General features: G+C 38.4%; 1 protein-coding gene across 2 annotated transcripts in view; it reads left to right on the forward strand.

The window, feature by feature from the left end:
* Window positions 1–22,234, forward strand: part of MYOM2 (myomesin 2) — a 224,338-nt gene that overhangs the window by 197,408 nt on the left and 4,696 nt on the right. Inside the window, exons 32-36 of one of the 2 annotated variants that reach the window (XM_082249653.1) lie at window positions 6,433–6,538; window positions 17,985–18,148; window positions 18,348–18,384; window positions 18,472–18,494; window positions 20,175–20,230. In XM_082249653.1, the coding sequence (XP_082105779.1) occupies window positions 6,433–6,538; window positions 17,985–18,148; window positions 18,348–18,384; window positions 18,472–18,494; window positions 20,175–20,230 (386 nt within the window). Of the gene's footprint in view, window positions 1–6,432; window positions 6,539–17,984; window positions 18,149–18,347; window positions 18,495–20,174; window positions 20,231–22,234 lie in introns of those variants that run through there. The other variant, XM_082249652.1, reaches the window with a different exon arrangement.

Genomic DNA, 22,234 nt, shown 5'->3' on the forward strand with positions numbered 1-22,234 from the left:
ACTAAAGTAGTAACTTTTTTATTGGCTATCATAAGCTGCAGTTCAAACCTGACTAAATGAATGCTTGATTCCAGTGCAATCTCGCAATAAATATCTCTTTTTGGGGTATATTGTCTATTTTAGAACTATAAATAACTGACATTTGGAGCCTCACATAAAAGCCAAAAAGCTACTACCAGGCTGGAGAGCATTCAAACAATAAGTAGCTAGCCTTAGCTGATTGGATGTCTGTTTGTTTAGTTTTATAACAATAAGAAAACACACAAATTGAATCCATAGTTTCCAAGTGACTGCGTATATTGGTTATTTTCAGTTAGACTAAAAGAGACAGCTGGTTTTGCTGCCTCTGGATTTGTATTCTGTGTTGTATATTGTGCAACATATGACATTTTGTAAGTCATGATCCACATTTGACTTTGATATTGCATAATAGATTTTAAAAAGCCTTAATACCCTTCAGTCTGTTAGCAATTGTAGAAGACAAACCTTTATTGCAATACCGGTTCCGTAGACACTTGAATATAAACTGTATCTTATCTTTTTAATTTTCTTCCTTCCATTCTCAGCCTCCCCTGAGTAATTGCAAAGCTCTTGCTCAAAATGAATTTTAAAGTGTTTTACCTCATTTTAAATTTTCTTTTACTGGGTCTAAAAATGAATATGCTAATGCTCCTTAGTGCATCTGTATTATGAAAGTCTTGCTGACTAATGTGTATTTTTATGTTCAGTTTTTCAAGGAGATATACACATGTGCAGGCTGGGAAGGCAGAGTAAGCACACGTAAATTGTCAACAAAATAGTCTATTGAGATGCTGAGTGCTTCAAAAATACATTATAGAGAAATGTAGGAACTATTTCAGCCATAAATAGCATGAAATTGAAATAATGATATATCAACAACATCCAATAGGATTTCTTTTTTCTTTTGAAAGATGACACCTTATGGCTCATTAGGGGCAGCTACACTTTTTGTTTCTATTTTCTTTACATCGCTTTTCAGAAATTAGTCCCATATGATTGTACCTGGCTACATATTAAATATTGCTACTTAACTAAAAGAATAAAATAGTTTACAAGATATATTCTATAGTCCTGCCTGATATAATAGAAGAACACTGTTAGGCTAAGCATTGAGATAGGTATAAATGTGGTGAATTGTTCATCTATGGCTTATATTTTATTTAGTCATGACAGAATATCACAAACTCCCTGTCACCGATATGAAGGAGTAAAGACTGATAAACACTCCTCAAGGATCTATGTTATTTATAGAAATCCAATATACGTTATGGCGTGTGGGCTCCTCATTGACAATTCCCACACATGAAGTGGTCCAAATAAGCCATTTACCAGTTATGAATCTCCAATCTGATTTGCTGTGTATCCTAGTTTGAGTAATGCAAAACATAAAAAGGTACCCCATCTGCCACACACCTCTCCCAGCCGTGTGGTAAGCAGGTAAAAGCAGCCTCCGCTCCTTTTATCCAGACCACAACTCCAACATGTTTTACCCTGACCCCGGGGCTTAATCATGGAATCAGTTTGCGTAAACTGATCTCCTTATCACTAGTCTGAATTGTTAGAGCATACAGGTCTATTAATAGCTGTAATCATTTAAAAGTGAATCTGTTCCCAGGATATGCATAATAAAGCCTTTATATATTCTGAAGCAGAGAAAGTACTTTAAAATAAGTCCTCATTCACTTTGTAGCTATAGGCATTGTGGATAAATTAATTTTGAAACTTCACAACAAAGGCCCTAAAATCACAATCAGATGTTGTTAGAAACTGACTAAAATTAGACTTTGGAGTCTATGTTGAGAGATTCAAGAATCTTTGAGAATCAATTACTTCACATTACATTCATCTAAAGAGACCATGGCTTGTCTTAATGTTATTTTGTAACATATTACAAATAGGTACATACTATGATGTCCATGGTCTTGGCACATTTGCACTTGAAAGCATTCTGTCAGAAGTTAGCTGTCAGTGACCTGAACAAAAGGACAGTTGACAGTTCTGTGATCACCTGTTTTTTAAAAACAGAAACACTATGTTTCCAATAAGCATATGCTAAAGCATGAAGGGTAAAAGAAATTCCGCGCTTATGGACAAAGGAATAGGCTGCAGCCAACCTCAAAATATAGTCTGAAGACTATATCAATAAATGTGGGAAAAAGTGAGTTGAGATGGCGCTGCCTAATAATGTGCAAATGATATAGGAAGAGGTTGGTTTAATGGTCACAAGGTAAAGTGCTAATGTGCTTACTTAAATAATGACATACAATCCACAGTATAGAACATAAATGTAAAAAAGAATAAAAAAGTCAAAAGTGGACTGGTTAGAGAGCACTCTTCCCAAATATGTGCTCAAAGTGATGTGTGCAATAAATAATTAAATAAGTTGATAGACAAAAAAACTATATACTGGTGAAAGAGTAATAGTGATGTTCACAAGATTAAGAAATGTCGTCTAATATAATCTGATTAAATATGTGCTCATAAAAATAGATACAATAAATAGATAAATTAATGGGCAAAAAAGCCGTGTGCCAGTGAAAGAAATTGGAATGATGATAATGATCACAGAATTAGAATAATATAATCCGACAAAAAAGATAAATGTCAATACAGTGCTATACAAAAAAGTAAAAAATGTGGTGATCCAACAAAAGGTGATAAATAGTCTTTTAAAGTGCTATGAAGTGAAGCAGGTGTATCAATCAATTGGTAATTGATTGATACACTGATATGACTGATATAGACTGGGCAGAAAGAACCGCGCATTCAGCCAAAGCTCGGCAGTTCCTAAATGTTTTGCAGGACAATTTCATGGGTCAGATGGTGAATGCACCGACAAGAAACAATGCGGTACTTGACCTACTGATTACCAACAATACAGACCTGCTCACGGATATAGAAATACGGGAAACTTAGGGAACAGTGACCATAGGTCAATTGGTTTCAGTATTAATTACAGTAATAGGAAACACATGGGTAATATAAGGACACTGAATTTCAAAAGAGCCAATTTCCCTAAACTGCGCTCGCTGCTAGAAAATATCAAATGGGATAGAACCCTGGGAACAAAGAACACGGAGGAAAAATGGGAGTGCTTCAAGAGCATACTTAACAAGGGGGTGGGCCAGTGCATTCCACAAGGAAATAAATTTAAAAGAGCAAAACTAAACCCTTGGTGGCTAAACTCCAACATAAAAATGTATATTAGAGCTAAAGAAAAGGCCTTCAAAAAATACAAGGCTGAGGGGTCATTGGCAGCATTTAAGCACTACAAAGAGTGTAATAAGAAATGTAAAGACGAAATCAGGGCGGCTAAAATATAACACAAGAGACATATAGCGGAAGAGAGTAAAAAGAACCCCAAGAAGTTCTTTAAGTATATAAACAGTAGGAAAGCGAGGCCAGAGCACATTGGCCCCATAAAAGATGATAAAGGAAAAATGGCCACAGAGGACAGAGAAAAGGCGGAAGTGTTAAATAATTTCTTTTCTTCAGTCTTCACAAAGGAATCGGGGGGCTACACGAACCCCGCTTGTAAGGCCGAACTAAATAATACACCTCAGGAAGTGCCGCCATGGCTAACAGAGGATAGAATTAGAGCTAAACTAGAGAAACTTAACATAAATAAATCCCCGGGACCGGATGGCTTGCACCCAAGGGTTCTTAATGAGCTCAGCCAGGTGATTGCCAGACCATTATTCTTGATCTTTAAGGATAGTTTACAGACGGGTATGGTGCCAGCTGATTGGAAAAAAGCCAACGTGGTACCAATATTTAAAAAGGGGCCGAGATATATCCCGGGTAACTATAGGCCGATCAGCCTAACATCAGTAGTCTGCAAAATTTTGGAGGGGATGATAAGGGACCACATACAAGACTTTAGTAATGAAAACGGTATTATAAGTAGTAATCAGCATGGATTCATGAAAAATCGTTCATGCCAAACCAATCTATTAACCTTCTACGATGAAGTGAGCTGCCACTTAGATAAAGGTAAGCCTGTGGATGTGGTGTATCTGGACTTTGCAAAGGCCTTTGACACCGTTCCCCACAAACGCTTACTGTACAAACTAAGGAAGGTAGGTATGGACCATAAGGTGAGTACCTGGATAGAGAACTGGCTCCAGGGGAGAGTACAGAGGGTGGTGATTAATGGGGAGTACTCGGGTTGGGTGGGTGTGGAAAGTGGGGTCCCCCAGGGTTCTGTCCTGGGGCCAATCCTGTTTAATTTATTCATAAATGATCTAGAGGAGGGGATATCTAGTACAATCTCAGTATTTGCAGATGATACTAAATTAGGCATGCCAATATCTTCTATGCAGGATGTGGAAATCTTGCAAGCACGGGGTGGGCAACTACATGGCAGATGAGATTTAATGTAGAAAAATGTAAAGTAATGCACTTGGGGGCCAGAAACCAGAAAGCAAGCTACTCACTAGGGGGGGAACCTCTGGGTGAGTCTAGGATGGAAAGGGACCTGGGGGTACTGGTAGACAACAGGCTTGGCAGTGGCATGCAATGCCAAGCCGCCGCAAGCAAAGCCAACAGAATACTGGGTTGTATAAAAAAGGGGATTCACTCCAGAAATAAAGAGATTATTCTTCCACTCTACAAGACTCTGGTCCGGCCACATCTGGAGTATGCTGTCCAGTTCTGGGCACCGGTCCTCAGGAAGGATGTGCTGGAACTGGAGAAAGTCCAGAGAAGGGCAACAAAAATAATTAGGGGAATGGAGGACATCAGCTATGAGGAAAGACTACAAGCACTGAACCTATTCTCTCTGGAGAAGAGACGATTGAGGGGGGATATGATATCAATGTACAAATACTGTACTGGCGACCCTAGCATAAGGAACAAACTATTCAGAGAAAGGAGATACAATAAGACACGTGGCCACTTACTAAAACTTGAGGAAAGGCGGTTTAACCTTAAAGTGCGTAAGGGGTTCTTCACTGTAAGAGCGGTAAGGATGTGGAATTCTCTTCCACAAGCAGTCGTATTAGCGGGGAGCATTGATAGTTTCAAAAAACTATTGGATGGACACCTTAAAGACCACAACATACAGGGGTATACAATGTACGGTTAAAAGCAAACACACACACATCATAGGTTGAACTGGATGGACTTGTGTCTTTTTTCAGCCTCACTAACTATGTAACTATGTAACTATGTAATATTCCGGTTGATCCGAGTGCTGAGTGATGGGTGAGAAAAACCAGTGCACCCCTCCAATTTCTCCCACACTCACCAGAAATATGTACCCCTACAGGGGTAATGAGCCTTGATATAATATCCTATATCCAGCCATTTCGATATGCGGGGCTTCCTTATATCCAGTTAGCAGAAAAAACGCTCAGTGTGCAGCGGACACCGAGCTCCGGGCTTCCCGGGGCATGGAGACATCTACAGCCGCCATATTTAATCAGATTATATTAGACGGCATTTCTTAATCTTGTGAACATCACTATTACTCTTTCACCAGTACATAAGTTTTTGTCTATCAACTTATTTAATTATTTATTGCACACATCACTTTGAGCACATATTTGGGGAGAGTGCTCTCTAACCAGTCCACTTTTTCCTTTTTTATTCTTTTTTACATTTATGTTCTATACTGTGGATTGTATGTCATTATTTAAGTAAACACATTAGCACTTTACCTTGTGACCATTAAACCAACCTCTTCCTATATCATTTGCACATTATTAGGCAGCGCCATCTCACCTCACTTTTTCCCACATATGCTAAAGCATGTTTATGGACTGAAATTTGACAATTGTGTATTATATTGTCATTCTTATTTACATTTAAAGTAACTAAAAACACAGAATGACCATTATGTTAACACAGAGAGTGTAAAATAACAGAAGTGATTTACATTGCCTAAACCCAATTAAACTACATCCTTTTATTTTATAGTGATATATTATATTAATAAACTCTAGGAGATACAGACATATTGAAATATCTTGTTATGGCTCTTCGGAAGATAAAGTGAAAAGTCTATTATAAAGATAATTACTGAAATTATTGAGTGTTTATCATTTTAAATAGAAAAAAAAAATCACACCAAGGCATGTTGTGTTTGAAAGATCATTGTTAAGAAAGCAATGTAAAAATGATTTTTTTTAAAAGAATAATACCCTGAAAGATCAGAGAACAATAATGTCTTATTCTAGCTGGCTGCATTCTTGAAGGAGGACTGTCCTAAAAATGCATCAAAGTCAGTTATTCAAACTATTTCAAATATAACTGAAGCTTATAAAGGATACATCTGTGCAATGACGAAAATAGCTTTTCTTGCTAAACCTACCAGAGAACTACTGTGCTTTTCTGCCTTCCCAAACAACATTTCTAAGCAAGGATAAAAGGACATGATTTCATGTAGTGTTTTTTTATTCCTTTTTTTAGGATCATCTGCTTCAGAGCTGAAAATCCACTGCACACCAGAAGGAATTAGATTCCATTGTTTCATGAAATACTTCTCAGAAGAGATGAAAGTGTCCTGGTACCAGAGGTATGGAGTCTAGTAACATTGCTCCTTATCATGTTGAAGAAGTTCTAGAGTGTCTTAACTCATAGTAGTCTGACTAAATTTATTTTTCTCTGACACAAGTAAGCAGACATCTAATTGGTTGCTATGGACAATGTAACCTGCATGTCATCATAGTAAATGAAACAACTTAAGTGGATGCTTATAAACAGGGGTCTTCAAACTATGTTCCATAGTTGTTCCAGTTGTTCAGCAACTACAATTCCTATCATGCCTAGTCTTCTCTGTGAATGTCAGAGTTTCCCAAAGCCTTGTGAGATGTGTAGTTCCGCAACAGCTGGAGGGCCGGATTTTGAGGATCCCTGCTTATAAACATGAAAGTCCATATAGAATAACCTAGTAACCTGAGATGCACAAACTTTTTCTTGGTCAATGACCAATAAAACAGTGATGAAAGATATGGATGACAGCCCCAAAACATGCACCTTTAAAAATAAGTCAGCAATGGTACTTTTAATATTTATATTCCAACAGATTTTCACTAAACTGTAGTTCTGTATACCGAAAAATAATCAGTATTAGGGTAATGGAGCAACATGTATTAAAACCCTATAATAAAAAAGTGGTTGTAAAACACGGGGGAATAACAAACACTCGCCCAGCGCTTAAAACCTGAGGGTAAAACACCACATAACCATAAAAGTTTCGGTATAAATATCATACAATATTGCTGATCGCAGCTACTGTATAAAAACAAAACAGTCTAAAATGCAATGTAATAAATACTAAAACCATCAATATCCAGCATGAATCACATTCAACAGCGCTAAAATATGTATTCAACATATCATGATCATATAGTCCTCTTAAAGAGAATAGTACCGAAAAAAACAGTCTCTATACATGGTGAAGCCAGTTATTTCTCAGCTATTCAATATTCTCGGTGTTCAGAGATGATTAATCCGGTATACACCTTCACCACACCATCAGTGACCCCTTCAAAGTGGGCACTCACCAGAAATAACTTGGTCACACGCCTGTAAGCATTGGTTGCTTGAACCCTTTAACACTCCGGACCACCTCTGCTCTCACCAGAAGAACTTCGCTTTCCAGTCTCAGTCAGGGATCAGCTCATACCCATGAAATTTTGGAAAAATAGGAGGCACAATAGTGTGATACCGTTTCAAACAAAACTTTATTAAGTACCCACACTCCAACATGAACCCCCAACATCCAATATGCTTACATTTAGGATAGAAAAATTCAAGCATGTAATCCGTAATCACGATGTGATGGCCTGCTCACCGTTCCTGCATAGGATCTGTCTGCTTTGCTTATGGGTGGGATCCGGGATCCGGCCAAAACCTCAGTGACCATCCGGGAGACAGCGTGCCTGTGTTCTGACGCGTTTCGTCATATGTGACTTCAACAGAAACGCAATGTATTAAAACCCAATTCAAACATAGTATTCATGCCTACAAAATAATATTGACTATTGACCGGAAATGGCATACATATTTATGACCAGGTTAGAGTATCTGACAATTCAACGTTCAAACTGAGCCCTAGGGTTTTGGAGTTATTATCTATAAACAGCTATTATCTAGCTTAAAAGGTTTTGAAATATTGAAATATTAGCAATCAAATATATCTCAGCTAGAGAAAATGTCTCGTGATTCATCATGCACATGAAAGCTATCAGTAGACCCCCCCCCCCCCAATTGTTAGGCCGGCCATAGACAGATTGAAATTCAGCCTGTTCAGCAGGAACCAGCCAAATTTTGATCCATATATGGACAGGCTGGTTGTACTGAAATTGATCTATCGATTGACTTCAATACAACCAGCCTGTTAAGTTTTCACTGCCACTGACTATAGCTGGCAGCATTGATTCTTGTATTTTGACACCTGGGAAACCTGATACACTGGTTGTGTGGATGGGGGAATCAAACCATTTTCTTTCCTTTAACCCATGGTTGAAAGAAAGCAACCTGCATAAAGTATGTCCAGCCTTAGTGATTCCTTACATTCCCCTCTAACCAACAATGGGAGTCCCTTCTAGTGATTCTGCTCGCTTACCAAAGGTTCTGTAAGTCCTGTTTTAAATTAGGGAAACCTAAGCTAAAGTCTAATCATTTCTAGGGCTAATAGGGAAACTACTGTCAAAATAGGAATGGGAAGCAAGGCACTGACTTTTAATGTGGCTTTGAGAGCAACACACAAATCTTTAAATGAACACAATTGGCTGATTACTGAAAAATGTATGTGGTGTTAGGGAATAGTACAGTTTTCACAAATGTTTTTTTTTTTTTCTTTTACAATTATTAGCTTGGCTTACATACAGCAACTGCACCTCGATCTTATCCATTTCAGTTTTAAAAAAAAAAAAAAACTTTTCTCAGGTAGCTTTAGCAGTAATACATTTTTTTTTTATCAAACAATAGTCACCTGCTGTGACCAGCAGATAGAAATTAACCAGTGGTTCACTGAGGCTGTCTCTGTTTTCTGTGATGCAAAACAGTCCTGCCACTGGCCTATTTCTATTAAGCTCTCATTAAAGTGGTATTGAAGTCTTTAAAAAAATAAAAAAGTACAACCCTCCTGCAAGTTAATGGCATAATGTGCTAGTATGCACTGCCACAGTGAACTCAGTGTTGATTTCCTACTACCTTCAGTGATGCAGAGCTGTAAAAACCCCCATCAGTGTATAGCTCTAGAGCTGCTACAGTTTTTCACCTGCACCTGTTTAAAACCTTCAATTAACACATCATGGATCCCTCTGGTCCATGATATGTCCACTCTCCCTACCCATCCCACCTAGATGGCAAAGATTCCCCCTAAGGACCCCATCAACCCCTTATAGCCTGACCACAGGTGTACTTTCTCTACACAATGACTATATGTGCTACACCTGATGGCTCACCCACTGGGCTTCACTCACTCCCTAACGCAAAGTCCACCTTGTGAGATGCAATAATCCCACCCATAACAATAACCTTCAAGTTCATTCTGATCATGTGTGTGTTGTCATATGTGGGAACTCCTTTAGATTTGAGTCTGTGTGCCATCCGCTAATGCCAGTTGGGGGACAGGGAGTCACACTTGGTTTCCCATTCCTTATGTGATTCCCTGTCAGGGAGACTGTTAATGTCCCCTAGTCCAACTGCCTTGGACTCACACCATACTAGCTCCAGGGAAATCGTCTACATTTAAAACCAATTTTGGGGGGCTATTTCAATTTAGATGATTACTGGGTAACCCCTACTTTTTCCCTTATAGCTCAGAGCAGGGCTTTCATGGTTTGGGACAACATGCCATGTCTTATGGTAGGATTTTCTGTCCCCAGTCATTTAGCAGGATAAGATTTAGCCTCCCCACCGTTACTACTTGAAAGTTCTGTTTTTTTTCTCTTTTATTTTCTTTTAATGCATGTTGTTCTCAGTAATATGAATTATTGGTTTGTTCCTATGCAATACATTTTTGCTTTTTAATTGATACAGGGTCTCATTTCAGGAAAGGGGGATTGCCCTGAGGGGCCCTGTGCATCATCTTTAAGAGGCAGCGGCTCCCCCACTGCTTTGGATATTTCACCCTGGGAAACAACCACAATCCTCCTCTACCAGGTTCAATAACAACACCCTAGGAGTGACTTCCCACTGACTTTTTTTCACAAACTTTCCACCTTCCATTACTGTCCTGTGCCCCCTGCCTTCTCGCTACTGTTGAAAATGACCCTAATGCCACACTCTTGCTCCCCTATCCAAAGTCTTTATGTGACCTTAAGAATTTTACCTCCTCTGTCCTAAAATCATTTGTATACACAAGTCGTAAACAGACCACTTCATGAAGAGCCCCCCTAGAGCTTCATATATGGAAAATAGATGTGTCCTCGGTACTTATCTGGTACAGCCCAGAGGACATTGAACTTCCCATTATTATTTCCTCTTTTCTGCCTATGGTCCCTCCTCATCCTTAGGACCACATTGGAGGCACAGCTACCTCCTTTCCCTCTCCTCATTCCCCCTTTCATTCTCCATACTTCCAAGGAAACCCTTCACCTTACCTACTCCAACCCCCCACTTGCCCCTCCGCTGTTGGTGATCTAGACATAGTCACTTGTTCTCTTCTTCACTCATTCTTCCTGCTTGCTTATTCTTTCCATCCATCACCTCCCCAAGTACAACCCCACTCCACCTTCTCTAGCTTACATTTCTCCCCCTTTCTCCCCATTTTCTTCTCTCTCTGATGTAGAATGATAGTTGAAATCACACTTAGAATGCAACATATCTTTGGATCTCCCACCTTTCACTCTTTGGAACACCCATAAAGCTGTTATTAGACGTTCTCTTCTCAAACATGGCTCCAGACTAACAATTAAACACATCTCAGATACCATTTCCAAAATAGGGATTCTAGACTAGGGCACACAAAAAAGACTTGAACCCTGACACAGGCAAAAATGTCTCAATTATGGAAAACCTTGAAAACACTGTACCTAGTGAAGCATTGCTCACCAGATGTACAATGTTGAGAATGTAGCTTATTTGAAATTTAATGAATCAATATGAAAATTAATGCAGCAGATCGCTAGCCCTTTTGCTGTGACAACAAAGACAACAACAAAGACATTTATTGCTACCAAAACCTCAAAAAATTGCACAAGAAGGGTCACACATTATAAAACAATCAAAAAAATTAACCTCACATATACAAGATTGTATGTGTTCTTGGTCCTGCACAGGATAAAGCAGCCTTGACACTATCCAGCAGTGCACCACGACTGATCCAACTTGCATGCATGCGTGTTACCGAAGCAGAAAGTTGCCATACTGGGCATCTCCAGCAAATGGTATTATGCTCTTCCATTGGGCGGAGCTATGCAATGTGACGTCATTTTGCTATTGCAGTATTCACATAAGATAGAAGGGCACATATTTCAAATTCTGCAATACTTTGTTTTACTGGCCGGAATACATTTCCATTTTTGAATTCAGGCCACTTCAACAATTGTGATACTCCTTCATGGCCCTGAGTTTCTAGTTATATGGCTAAAGACCTCTAGGCCCACTAGATCTACCTCATACCTCACCTTTCTCTTTTACTTTTTCTCCCCACTCCCCCTCCCCTCATTTTCCTCCTCCACTCCAAAGCCCCAACCCAACTTTCCCTTTCTAAATTACTATCATTACTTCATTATGCTGCTTGTCAGCTTCCACTATAACAGTTTCCAATCCACAGACATATTGGTTCTTGTGTGCCCATCCTTTTTATAGTAGGGGGGGTGGCTTAACCAAAAGTCCCCTATTGGCTCTTTTAAGCCAGCTAGTCATAGCTCAAATGTCATGCAGTACATTATGGATTAAAAAAAAAAATATGCATGGTGAACCAGCACATACATTTTTCAGGACCATGGATCTTGATCCCACAGGACTTACCTTGAACCCATGATAGTGGCAAACCTGTATCTCATCCAAAGTCCTTTCAGCTGTTGTTTAGATTGCTTGGATGAATAAAGTACAATCACTATATTTTAAAAACACTTGCCATACCAGATTGCTAAAGCAGGTGGCTATGCAAGTGTAGTCTGGAATTTCAGCTTTTGGACCTAACAAAACCCAGTAGTATGCCCTGAAGGGTCAAACAATCTGAACTTAAGACTTCTTTTCTTTAAATTTTAAAATATGTATTTCTTGCTTATAGACAGTTGCTTATTTACTCATATGATGAATTATCTTCTCTTTCCGTGTGCTTTCATGTTTTACTCAGGGAAAACACAAGCACTGTTGAGGATATTGATATCTGTGGTCAGTGGGGAAAATAAGAACATTTACAGCCACTTCTCTAAATTAGTGATGACAAGCCTAAGGACACATACATATTCCAAATGAAATTATAGACACATCCAGGATTTAACTTGACTGTGATGGAAAAAGTCAGCTTCATATTAAATAATTAGAGCACATATTTTATGAAGTAAATAACAGACCTTCTGAATTATAATGGGAATTAACTGTAATTGCATACAATGATATTTAATACGTAAAAGATGCATGTTCAACACTTGGGAACTATTTCTAACCTATCAAATTACTTTTGCTATACATAAATCGAATTTACAAAGTGTATCTACACTGGATTTCAGAATCTAATTGTTGTGAATTTGCAACCAATATAGCAAAGTTATGCAAATAACAGTGCAAATGTCAGGATTGCATTAAAAAAATAAGCATGTATTTTTGACTTTAAGCTATATAAATTTCAAAAAAGCATAAACAGTTCTAGCATAAACCACTTCATGATTTTGTTAATGAAAACTCAAAATCGATATTAGATTTTTTGAAAGGATCTACCGTGTTTAAAACGTATGCACAGCCAAATGTTTTTCTTTTTTTGTAATTTTGAATACAGTGGGGAAGGATTAGAACCTCTGTTGGGTTTTTCCTGCTATCTGCGGCTCTGTTGAAAATGTACAGAAACATTCTTTTTCATTTCAAGAGCCAATTGTTGATTTAACCCTATTAACAAAAAAGGGATGTATTTATGAACCAGGGAATGGGACATTCACTAAATATTCAGTGCAGGTGAATCTTCCTTATTTCTCCTGAAAGACATTGGCATGCCATCTTGATTGCTTTAGACTTCTGTGATGAACTAAAAAACTTTTATATAGTTTTACAACACTCATTTTCTCTTTAAAAATTCCATTGTTCACAAAAATAACTATTGGAGCCCCTTTTTTTTAGAGAGCTACCTAGCCAGAGTCATTGTTTCCATAGTATGGACTCACCTTTACACTGAGAAACACAAACAATTTTGGATATAGTGACTCCCACCTTTTTGAATAATAAAAAGTTGATATGGGTCTTCCCCTAGTTAATAGAAAAAAAAAAAATATTTCTGTTTGTGTTGCTGTTGGAGATTTTTTCATTTACTTAATAGCAGAATGTTTTCATTGAGGCGGAAAAGGGAAATCTCTTTGACAGACACCCAGATAGCCTAAGAAACCTGACGGGGGTTTCTTCTAAACCTAGTATAGTCTCTACAAAACTAAAAATGAAAAAAACATTTTTTACTGGACGTACAAGTGTAATCAACAATGTATATGTAAAGTACTATGTCTTTAATCATCCACCTCCTATTAGTATAAAAGTAACAAAACATGATATTTTATTTTTTGATATAGTATATATTTATCTTTATTTTATTAAATATTTGAAAGAATATTATATATCTTTCTGTAATATATAAGCACAAAAAAACCCCCAAATCAGTGCCAAATATAGCAGTTAACATTGATTTAATTAAAAACATCCTTAGCGTGTAAATAAGTATTATGAAGACTTTAGTGTTGGTAAGTGAGAGCCAATGTTCTTACAATGAAGAACCTGGGAATCATCAATAATTGAGGGGGAGTTGTGGCAAGTAGCAACCAGTCAAGTTTCACCCTATTACTTTATGGCAAAGTTAAAAAAAAAAAAAAAAGAATTCTAATTGGTCACTGTGAGCAATAACTCAATTTGTACTCTCACTTTCATTTTCCAGTGTTAATAAATCAACCCACAAACAAGGGAATTTCTTAATTTCAACACATACATAAAATATAAAAAGGATTACATTTTGGAGGCAGCTATATTTCTCTTTTCTTCCAGCTTAGCATTACATTGCAATAGATTATGCTGCCTTTTCTGAATATTCTACATGAGACCTAACTATTGATCCTTGAACACTTTAAAATTAAGCAACCAGCATTACTACTGCTAAAAAAAACTACCTGTCAACTCTCTCCTAGACCCTGTGTCTATTTCCACATAGCAAGAATGTATTTCTTAATGATAGGCATTTTTGTATGACTTCACATTTGGGGGGGTCGCAGCCCCAAAATTGAATAACTATAAGTCTCAACATGAACCACTGAGATCCAAGGATGTGACCTCCTCCTCCCCATTCTAGCCCTCCAAGGGTGTCATCTGTCATCAAGCACCAGCTCAGCTGCCAACCTCTCTGTCCCTGCATCTCTGTCTGGCTCCCTCATGACAGCCCAACAGGTTCCATCTCCGGTCTCACCTCAGACTTTCAGATCTACTTCCCTTCCCTTCCCTTTATGAGCAGGGGGCCGCCACTGCAGAGGCTTGAGGAGGTGGGTGGAGATGAGCACTAGGAGTAGGAAGTTACATCCTCCTCCTCTATGAATACTGGGGCCTCTCTTTTTATTACCTGATGTCACTGGTTGCTAGACGCCAAGCAGTCCTAACAACCAGACATTGGGCAGTGGCTACCAGCATTGGGACCAATGGAACTGGGTCTCAACTGGGACTAGCACTGTGAGTAAGGCTGCGGCTTTTTTTTGGAGCATCAGAGTGGCTTCCCCCCCTGGCCTAGTCCAACCCTTCCATGCATTCCTGTGTGCCCTATGGCAAGTCCGGGCCTGATGAGCCCCAAAGCTGCACATATTTATTAACACATTCCACAGCAACATGGTGGTATAAACTACCATGATAGGTAGCAGCTTTTTTTCTTGCCTATGCATTGCGCCGGCATTAAACAGGGATACCCAGCACAGTACAATGCATCTGGTGTGAATTAGCTTCTAGTACTTCATTCCCACCTGACTGCTTTGTAGCTTAAAGCGTTTGTTACCCCAACACTTCCTATCCTTGATATGTGCCTGCTGTACCATTTACTTGTTGTGAGACAGTATCCTGTTCTCTTTGTATTGCTTCCTTTATGTTAAATCCCTAATGTTCCTAAAGGCCCCCTGCTTTCCTATTAAAAAATGACCACATTAAGCAGGAGAGCACAACGTGGTCAATTCTCTAGCTATGCTGTGAACTCATTGTTCTCTTCTCCAATGATCACACCTGTCCTGACATGCCCCCGCTGCACAGCCATTCACTGGCAAACTCAGTGTGCTGCTGCTTCTCCTTGCCCTAGCTCTTATGCAGCTGAGAACAGAGGGAATGTGATCATTTTTAAAAAAAGGGAAAAATAGGTATTTATAATGTTTTGTCTTTCTATTTCAGACTAAATGGATTGCTTTACAAGGTGATCGATTGTTTGCAATCACTTTAAAGCTTCAAAACACCTAGCGAGCCAGATCGCATGGTCCTTGTTCACATTTGAGCGTTCGGTCCTATGTAGCTCAACAGGTGTATAGAATTCTCGCTCGCCTACCGAGGAACATGTCAAACTTGGTGCTCTCCTGGAGCTTTCCTTCCCCTTGACCCGGCTCCTCCTCCATGTCCTCCATGGCTGGCTATGCTCTGACTGATCACACACAGATGGAGGGGAGCTGATACTGCCCTCAAGGGCAGCGCATGACAGGGATGAAGGAGGCTGAATAGGGTCATACAAGAGCCAGGCTCACCATCTGCCTGGTGGTGTGGGGCATGCGTACACTGACACTTCATTCACTGCCCTGGAGAGATTGGAGAATACATACTGCCCACCTATAGAGATCACATAGTAGCAGACACTGACAGCTGACTATGACAAAGGCATACCATGTATGTGATGGTGGGTGGGGGGAGGGACATGGTGCGCTGTCTGATAATTCATCCTTCTGAGATTCGGCAAAGCAGCCCCGGCCCACCAGGCAGATGCCCGGTGTGCCCAATGGCCAGTATGGGCCTGTAGACAAGAACTAGGAAGCAACGTCTTTACAATAAATTTATATATTTTTTCTCTTTTCATTACGTTTGCCAGTTCCAGACATTTCCTACAAAGTGGAGACATAAAACCAGACAAAGTGGATTCCCTTCCCCAGTTAGCATTGAAATATCTCCAAATTCCCTAAAAGATGATCTATGGGCGAACAGTTAAAATCTAGGCTGCTCTACTTTGCAGTCTACCTCAGTGATTTACTATTCATTAGCTTTGGCAGGTTGTCGTTATTTTGATTGCAAGTCTGTTTTAGATGGTGTTAGCAGTGATTTGCTGAGTTTTATGTTAACCTTTTAATGCTCACATTCTATATTTTATTGTTAGGTACATTTGTGTTTAGCTTATGTAGGAAACATAAGAAAATTTAATTAAGCATCTGTTTACAGAGCAATGTAGACCTTCATTTTCAAAGCATGCCTCAGTTATCTGAGAGTGCCTAACTTGAGCAATGTTCATTAATTTACAAGAGTCTGTAGTTTCTCATCTTCTAGGCTAATGATGGGTTCAGATTATCTCTTTCAAAGTCTGCCATTATTGCAATGCTAAACGCTGTACACAGCAGTGCCAATTAGAGAGGAAATGACTGCAGGGGTGACTCTTTGTTTTCAAGCAAAAATTTTCCCGTTTTGCTGATTAACTATAATGTTGCTGAAATGTATCTCAGTGATGCATGGAGCTGACATTTCTTAGATAGTTATTGTTTAAGTTTTTCATTGTTACTCTAAAAGACAACTTCACTTCTGCAAAAAAGAGTTATTGTTACAGAAATGGACCCATGATTATGGCCTGCCAATTAGCTATTTTGCAGAAAGATTCTTCTCTCTCTAGTAAAATATACTGGCTTACACATATATATATATATACTGGCTTACATATAATGGCTTACACTTAGATTGCTTATTTTGAGAGCACTTAATGCTAAATTATTATTTTTCTAGAGCAGTCAATCCTTATTTATTCTTTTTCTCAAATTTAACAGGGTATCTCAAGTATATGGTACTGATATTTCATGCACTGGATGGATACCAGTAATTTATAGCACGTCAATATTAGAGTCACCGGTCATCCAAGGTTTTAAAGCAGTTCAAGCACAAACTTTATAAGTACTGACATGTCACAGACCAAACCTGCTGTATATGTACATTATGTCTGGAGTTTAAGCCTGGAAAATTTACAGCGTATCCCCTGTAACATAAGTCATTACCTTGTTCAGATATGGATGAATTTACTGTAGTCTCTACAGCATCCTGCTCTTGGATAGGTATTCTGCATTTTGTTGACCAAGTTTTAATGAACTGTCATTGTCTTTTTACCCTAGCCTGTTCTGTTTTATCAAAATGACAAAGTTGCTTTGTTCTATACTATGTGCAGTCAATCATCAATGTACTGTTACTAAATGGAAGAGGTTTCAGGGTATAAAATCCTGCTGCTACTAGATTATGTAGTACAGCCCTTTGTGCAAATACGGGGAGGTTTCTTTTATACGACAGGGCTGGGACAATAGATTGGAGCAAAAAGTCCATGAACATTTTACCTCTGGAGCCCAAAGTATATGTAAGTAGCTGTTGTGTGCTTATAAAATTCCAACTTCTTTCTACCATGGAAATATCAGTTTAGGGTGGACATTAAATTATACATAGGATTTTTAAGAAATTGATCTTTTTTAATGAAGAAACACTAAAAAACAGAGGCATTTGGAAATACATAATATCTGCCACTATATTGGAAATAGTATACAGCTGGCTAGTATACCTTTGTCCTTTATATATGTGTAAATACACCTTATTTGTGTGTGATTTTTCAACCACAGGGAGTCAAAGATTTCTTCAAGTGAGAAGATGAGAATTGGAGGCACCGATGAATTTGCCTGGCTGCAGATCTGTGAACCTACTGAGAAGGACAAAGGAAAATATACATTTGAAATATTTGATTCTAAAACATCCTATAAAAGAACAGTTGATTTATCAGGGCAAGGTAATCTCTTACATATCCGTGACATTTTATAGGATTTTCCTAGATTATTAATGGTATGAGAAAAGATAAAAAAAAAAAAATGATGTTGCCCTTTTTTTTCCTTCTGCTGTCTTTTGAAATAGAACCACAACTTCTGTTACTGCTTCTATACTTGTTGTTGTCATGACAACGAAATGACACATCTGATTTTTAATTCCAGCTTTTGATGAAGCCTATGCTGAATTCCAGAGACTTAAGTACGTTTGAAATTCATTATTTTGTGTGCAGGATATGATTTATTAAATATTATGTTAAACAATTACTTTTCTTTTTTTACCCCACAGGGCAGCAGCTTTTGCTGAGAAGAGTAAGTGCATATTATATATGAATAATGGACTGTCATATCCCATGCAATGGTTAATACTATACATACGTCCACACTGAAATACTGACATGGTCCATATTATGTTTATTATAATAGAATATTTGCCTTTTTGATTACTATTATTATTATTATCCATTTTATGCTAAAAAAAAAAAATCGAAGTATTTTACTTTATCTACATTATTTTTTTTAATTTCTAAATATACACATACTTTCCTTTCCACAAAGAACATACTGTATTTCAGCAATAGTCTAAAAAAGCTTTATAGGCAATTATCTTTGTTTATTCATTAATATTAGTGCAAATAAGTGCAGTTCAGTAACCCTCTATAAGTGTATATTAATTAGCTTTGAATGTATATTACAAATTATTGTAATAATGAGCTCAGGGTCCTAATTAGCAAAAGCTGCATTGTGCAATTTCCCCCTTATATTAACAGCTCCCAAAGTTCATAAAACATGCATGGTAGATAATGAAACAGTAATAAATGTTTTAAGAATATTAAAAGAGACCAGAATTCAAGGTAAAATATCCATAATTTTTGTAAATAAATGTGGATGTCAGATGGAAGCCAAAATCCGAGTTGAATTAGGTGCCTGATCTCTGTCTAGGTCTATTCAATTTGTATCTTTAAACATCAGGGTTAAAATTAGTTTCTCTCCTATTACCTGAAAAAAAAAATAGAGCTAACAAATTTGGAAATTACTGGACAAATCCAATTTACCATTGTTAAAATTGGGTGCGGAGCCATCAGTACTAATTAGGAGTAATGTTACTTTTTGCTACACACAGAAAGCTTTCCATGGCCACCTTAAAGCCCCTTTCACATGATCATTCTGATCAGGTCCACCTGTCAGTTTTTTCAGGCAGGCCTGATCAAACAGTTTATTCTCCCCTATGGACCGGTGATTGTACATGGGCTTGTGTCCATTTACACCCACCTAGCTCCAATCTAATCCAGTCTGCTAAAAACAAACAGAAGAGGATCTGTCCTCCTCTGTGTCAGCAGATTGGATAGCTGGAGAGTCTGTTTACACCCAGCCATCCATAGAGGAAAGCAGTCTTTGTTCATGTTCACTACGCATAAATTGAACAGATATGGACCTGTCATCCACCCACTCTGCTCTAATCAGCAGGGTTTCTGTGAGCAGATCTCCTGCTAATCTGAACAGAGTTTGCCCTGTGTGAAACACACTATCAGTTTTTTTTTGAGGGTTGAACAACAGAAAACTGGAAGTTCCGATCAAAACCACTGTACTAACTATCTGACGTTAGTACAGTGATGTTCTCCGATGATCTGTTGTGTTCTGGCAGAGGGACGCCACCCACCTTGCTAGAACACTCCAGTCAGCGCTCCCAGCCATTGTCTGAGAGCGCTGATTGGGAGCCGTGGGCTGCTGGTTTTCCGGCTGACAAACATATGGGCAGAATGTTGGCCGTTTTTTTTATTGAATCTGCCGTTGTCTCCCAACATTCAGCCCATGTGTACAGGGCTTAAGGGAGCACAAAATGCTTATATCTAAGACCATATGCAATATATGCAATAATCTCTTAATATGCTTTGATGTAAAATTATGTAACGTGTTGTTTTCCTTAAGTAGTATGCATTCTAAAACAGTAGACCTGTGGTAATGATCAGTATGTTTGTTTTTATTCTGCAGATCGTGGTAAAGTGATTGGTGGGCTGCCTGATGTGGTAACTATAATGGAAGGCAAGGTATGAACCAGTATAAAAAATGTACAGTTTTTATATTTTTCCAACTGTATTACTGTTTATTTTGCCTCTAACATTATTGAAAGTCAGTATAGTAGGGGGTAACACAAATATACCAGCCCCAATTCTTCATTCCCAAAAAAAAAATAAGAACAGCTCGATATTGACCTTGAGTTGTCTCATGATATAAATCACTAAGAGCAATAGCACAGACAGTAGACTTAGATGACCAAAACCCAAATCTGACTTTTATTTTGATAGCCATTTGCTTTGTAGTTCATTTTATTCTTTCTGTGCTACATGTACAATACAAATATATTGAATAATGCAAAAATAAAAACCATGGAAATTTTACATAAGTAAAACATAACATTGAAAAATATACAGTGTGTATGTATATATACAGTGCCTTGCGAAAGTATTCGGCCCCCTTGAACTTTGCGACCTTTTGCCACATTTCTGGCTTCAAACATAAAGATATAAAACTGTAATTTTCAACAACCAGTGGGACACAATCATGAAGTGGAACGAAATGTATTGGATATTTCAAACTTTGTTAACAAATAAAAAACTGAAAAATTGGGCGTGCAAAATTATTCAGCCCCTTTACTTTCAGTGCAGCAAACTCTCTCCAGAAGTTCAGTGAGGATCTCTGAATGATCCAATGTTGACCTAAATGACTAATGATGATAAATAGAATCCACCTGTGTGTAATCAAGTCTCCTTATAAATGCACCTGCACTGTGATAGTCTCAGAGGTCAGTTTAAAGCGCAGAGAGTATCATGAAGAACAATGAACACACCAGGCAGGTCCAAGATACTGTTGTGGAGAAGTTTAAAGCTGGATTTGGATACAAAAAGATTTCCCAAGCTTTAAACATCCCAAGGAGCACTGTGCAAGCGATAATATTGAAATGAAAGGAGTATCAGACCACTGAAAATCTACGAAGACCTGGCCGTCCCTCTAAACTTTCAGCTCATACAAGGAGAAGACTGATCAGAGATGCAGCCAAGAGGCCCATGATCACTCTGGATAAACTGCAGAGATCTACAGCTGAGGTGGGAGACTCTGTCCATAGGACAACAATCAGTCGTATACTGCACAAATCTGGCCTTTATGGAAGAGTGGCAAGAAGAAAGCCATTTCTTAAAGATATCCATAAAAAGTGTCGTTTAAAGTTTGCCACAAGCCACCTGGGAGACACACGCAAACATGTGGAAGAAGGTGCTCTGGTCAGATGAAACCAAAATTGAACTTTTTGGCAACAATGCAAAACGTTATGTTTGGCGTAAAAGCAACACAGCTCATCACCCTGAACACACCATCCCCACTGTCAAACATGGTGGTGGCAGAATCATGGTTTGGGCCTGCTTTTCTTCAGCAGGGACAGGGAAGATGGTTAAAATTGATGGGAGGATGGATGGAGCCATATACAGGACCATTCTGGAAGAAAACCTGATGGAGTCTGCAAAAGACCTGAGACTGGGATGGAGATTTGTCTTCCAACAAGACAATGATCCAAAACATAAAGCAAAATCTACAATGGAATGGTTCACAAATAAACATATCCAGGTGTTAGAATGGCCAAGTCAAAGTCCAGACCTGAATCCAATCGAGAATCTGTGGAAAGAACTGAAAACTGCTGTTCACAAATGCTCTCCATCCAACCTCACTGAGCTCGAGCTGTTTTGCAAGGAGGAATGGGCAAAAATTTCAGTCTCTCGATGTGCAAAACTGATAGAGACATACCCCAAGCGATTTACAGTTGTAATCGCAGCAAAAAGTTGTAATCGCAGCAAAAAGTGGCGCTACAAAGTATTAACTTAAGGGGACTGAAAAATTTTGCACGCCCAATTTTTCAGTTTTTTATTTGTTAAAAAAGTTTGAAATATCCAATAAATTTCGTTCCACTTCATGATTGTGTCCCACTTGTTGTTGATTCTTCACAAAAAATTACAGTGTTATATCTTTATGTTTGAAGCCTGAAATGTGGCAAAAGGTCGCAA

This window comes from Pelophylax lessonae, assembly GCF_965119305.1.
Source record: "Pelophylax lessonae genome assembly, chromosome: 3".
NCBI classification, from domain to species: domain Eukaryota; kingdom Metazoa; phylum Chordata; class Amphibia; order Anura; family Ranidae; genus Pelophylax; species Pelophylax lessonae.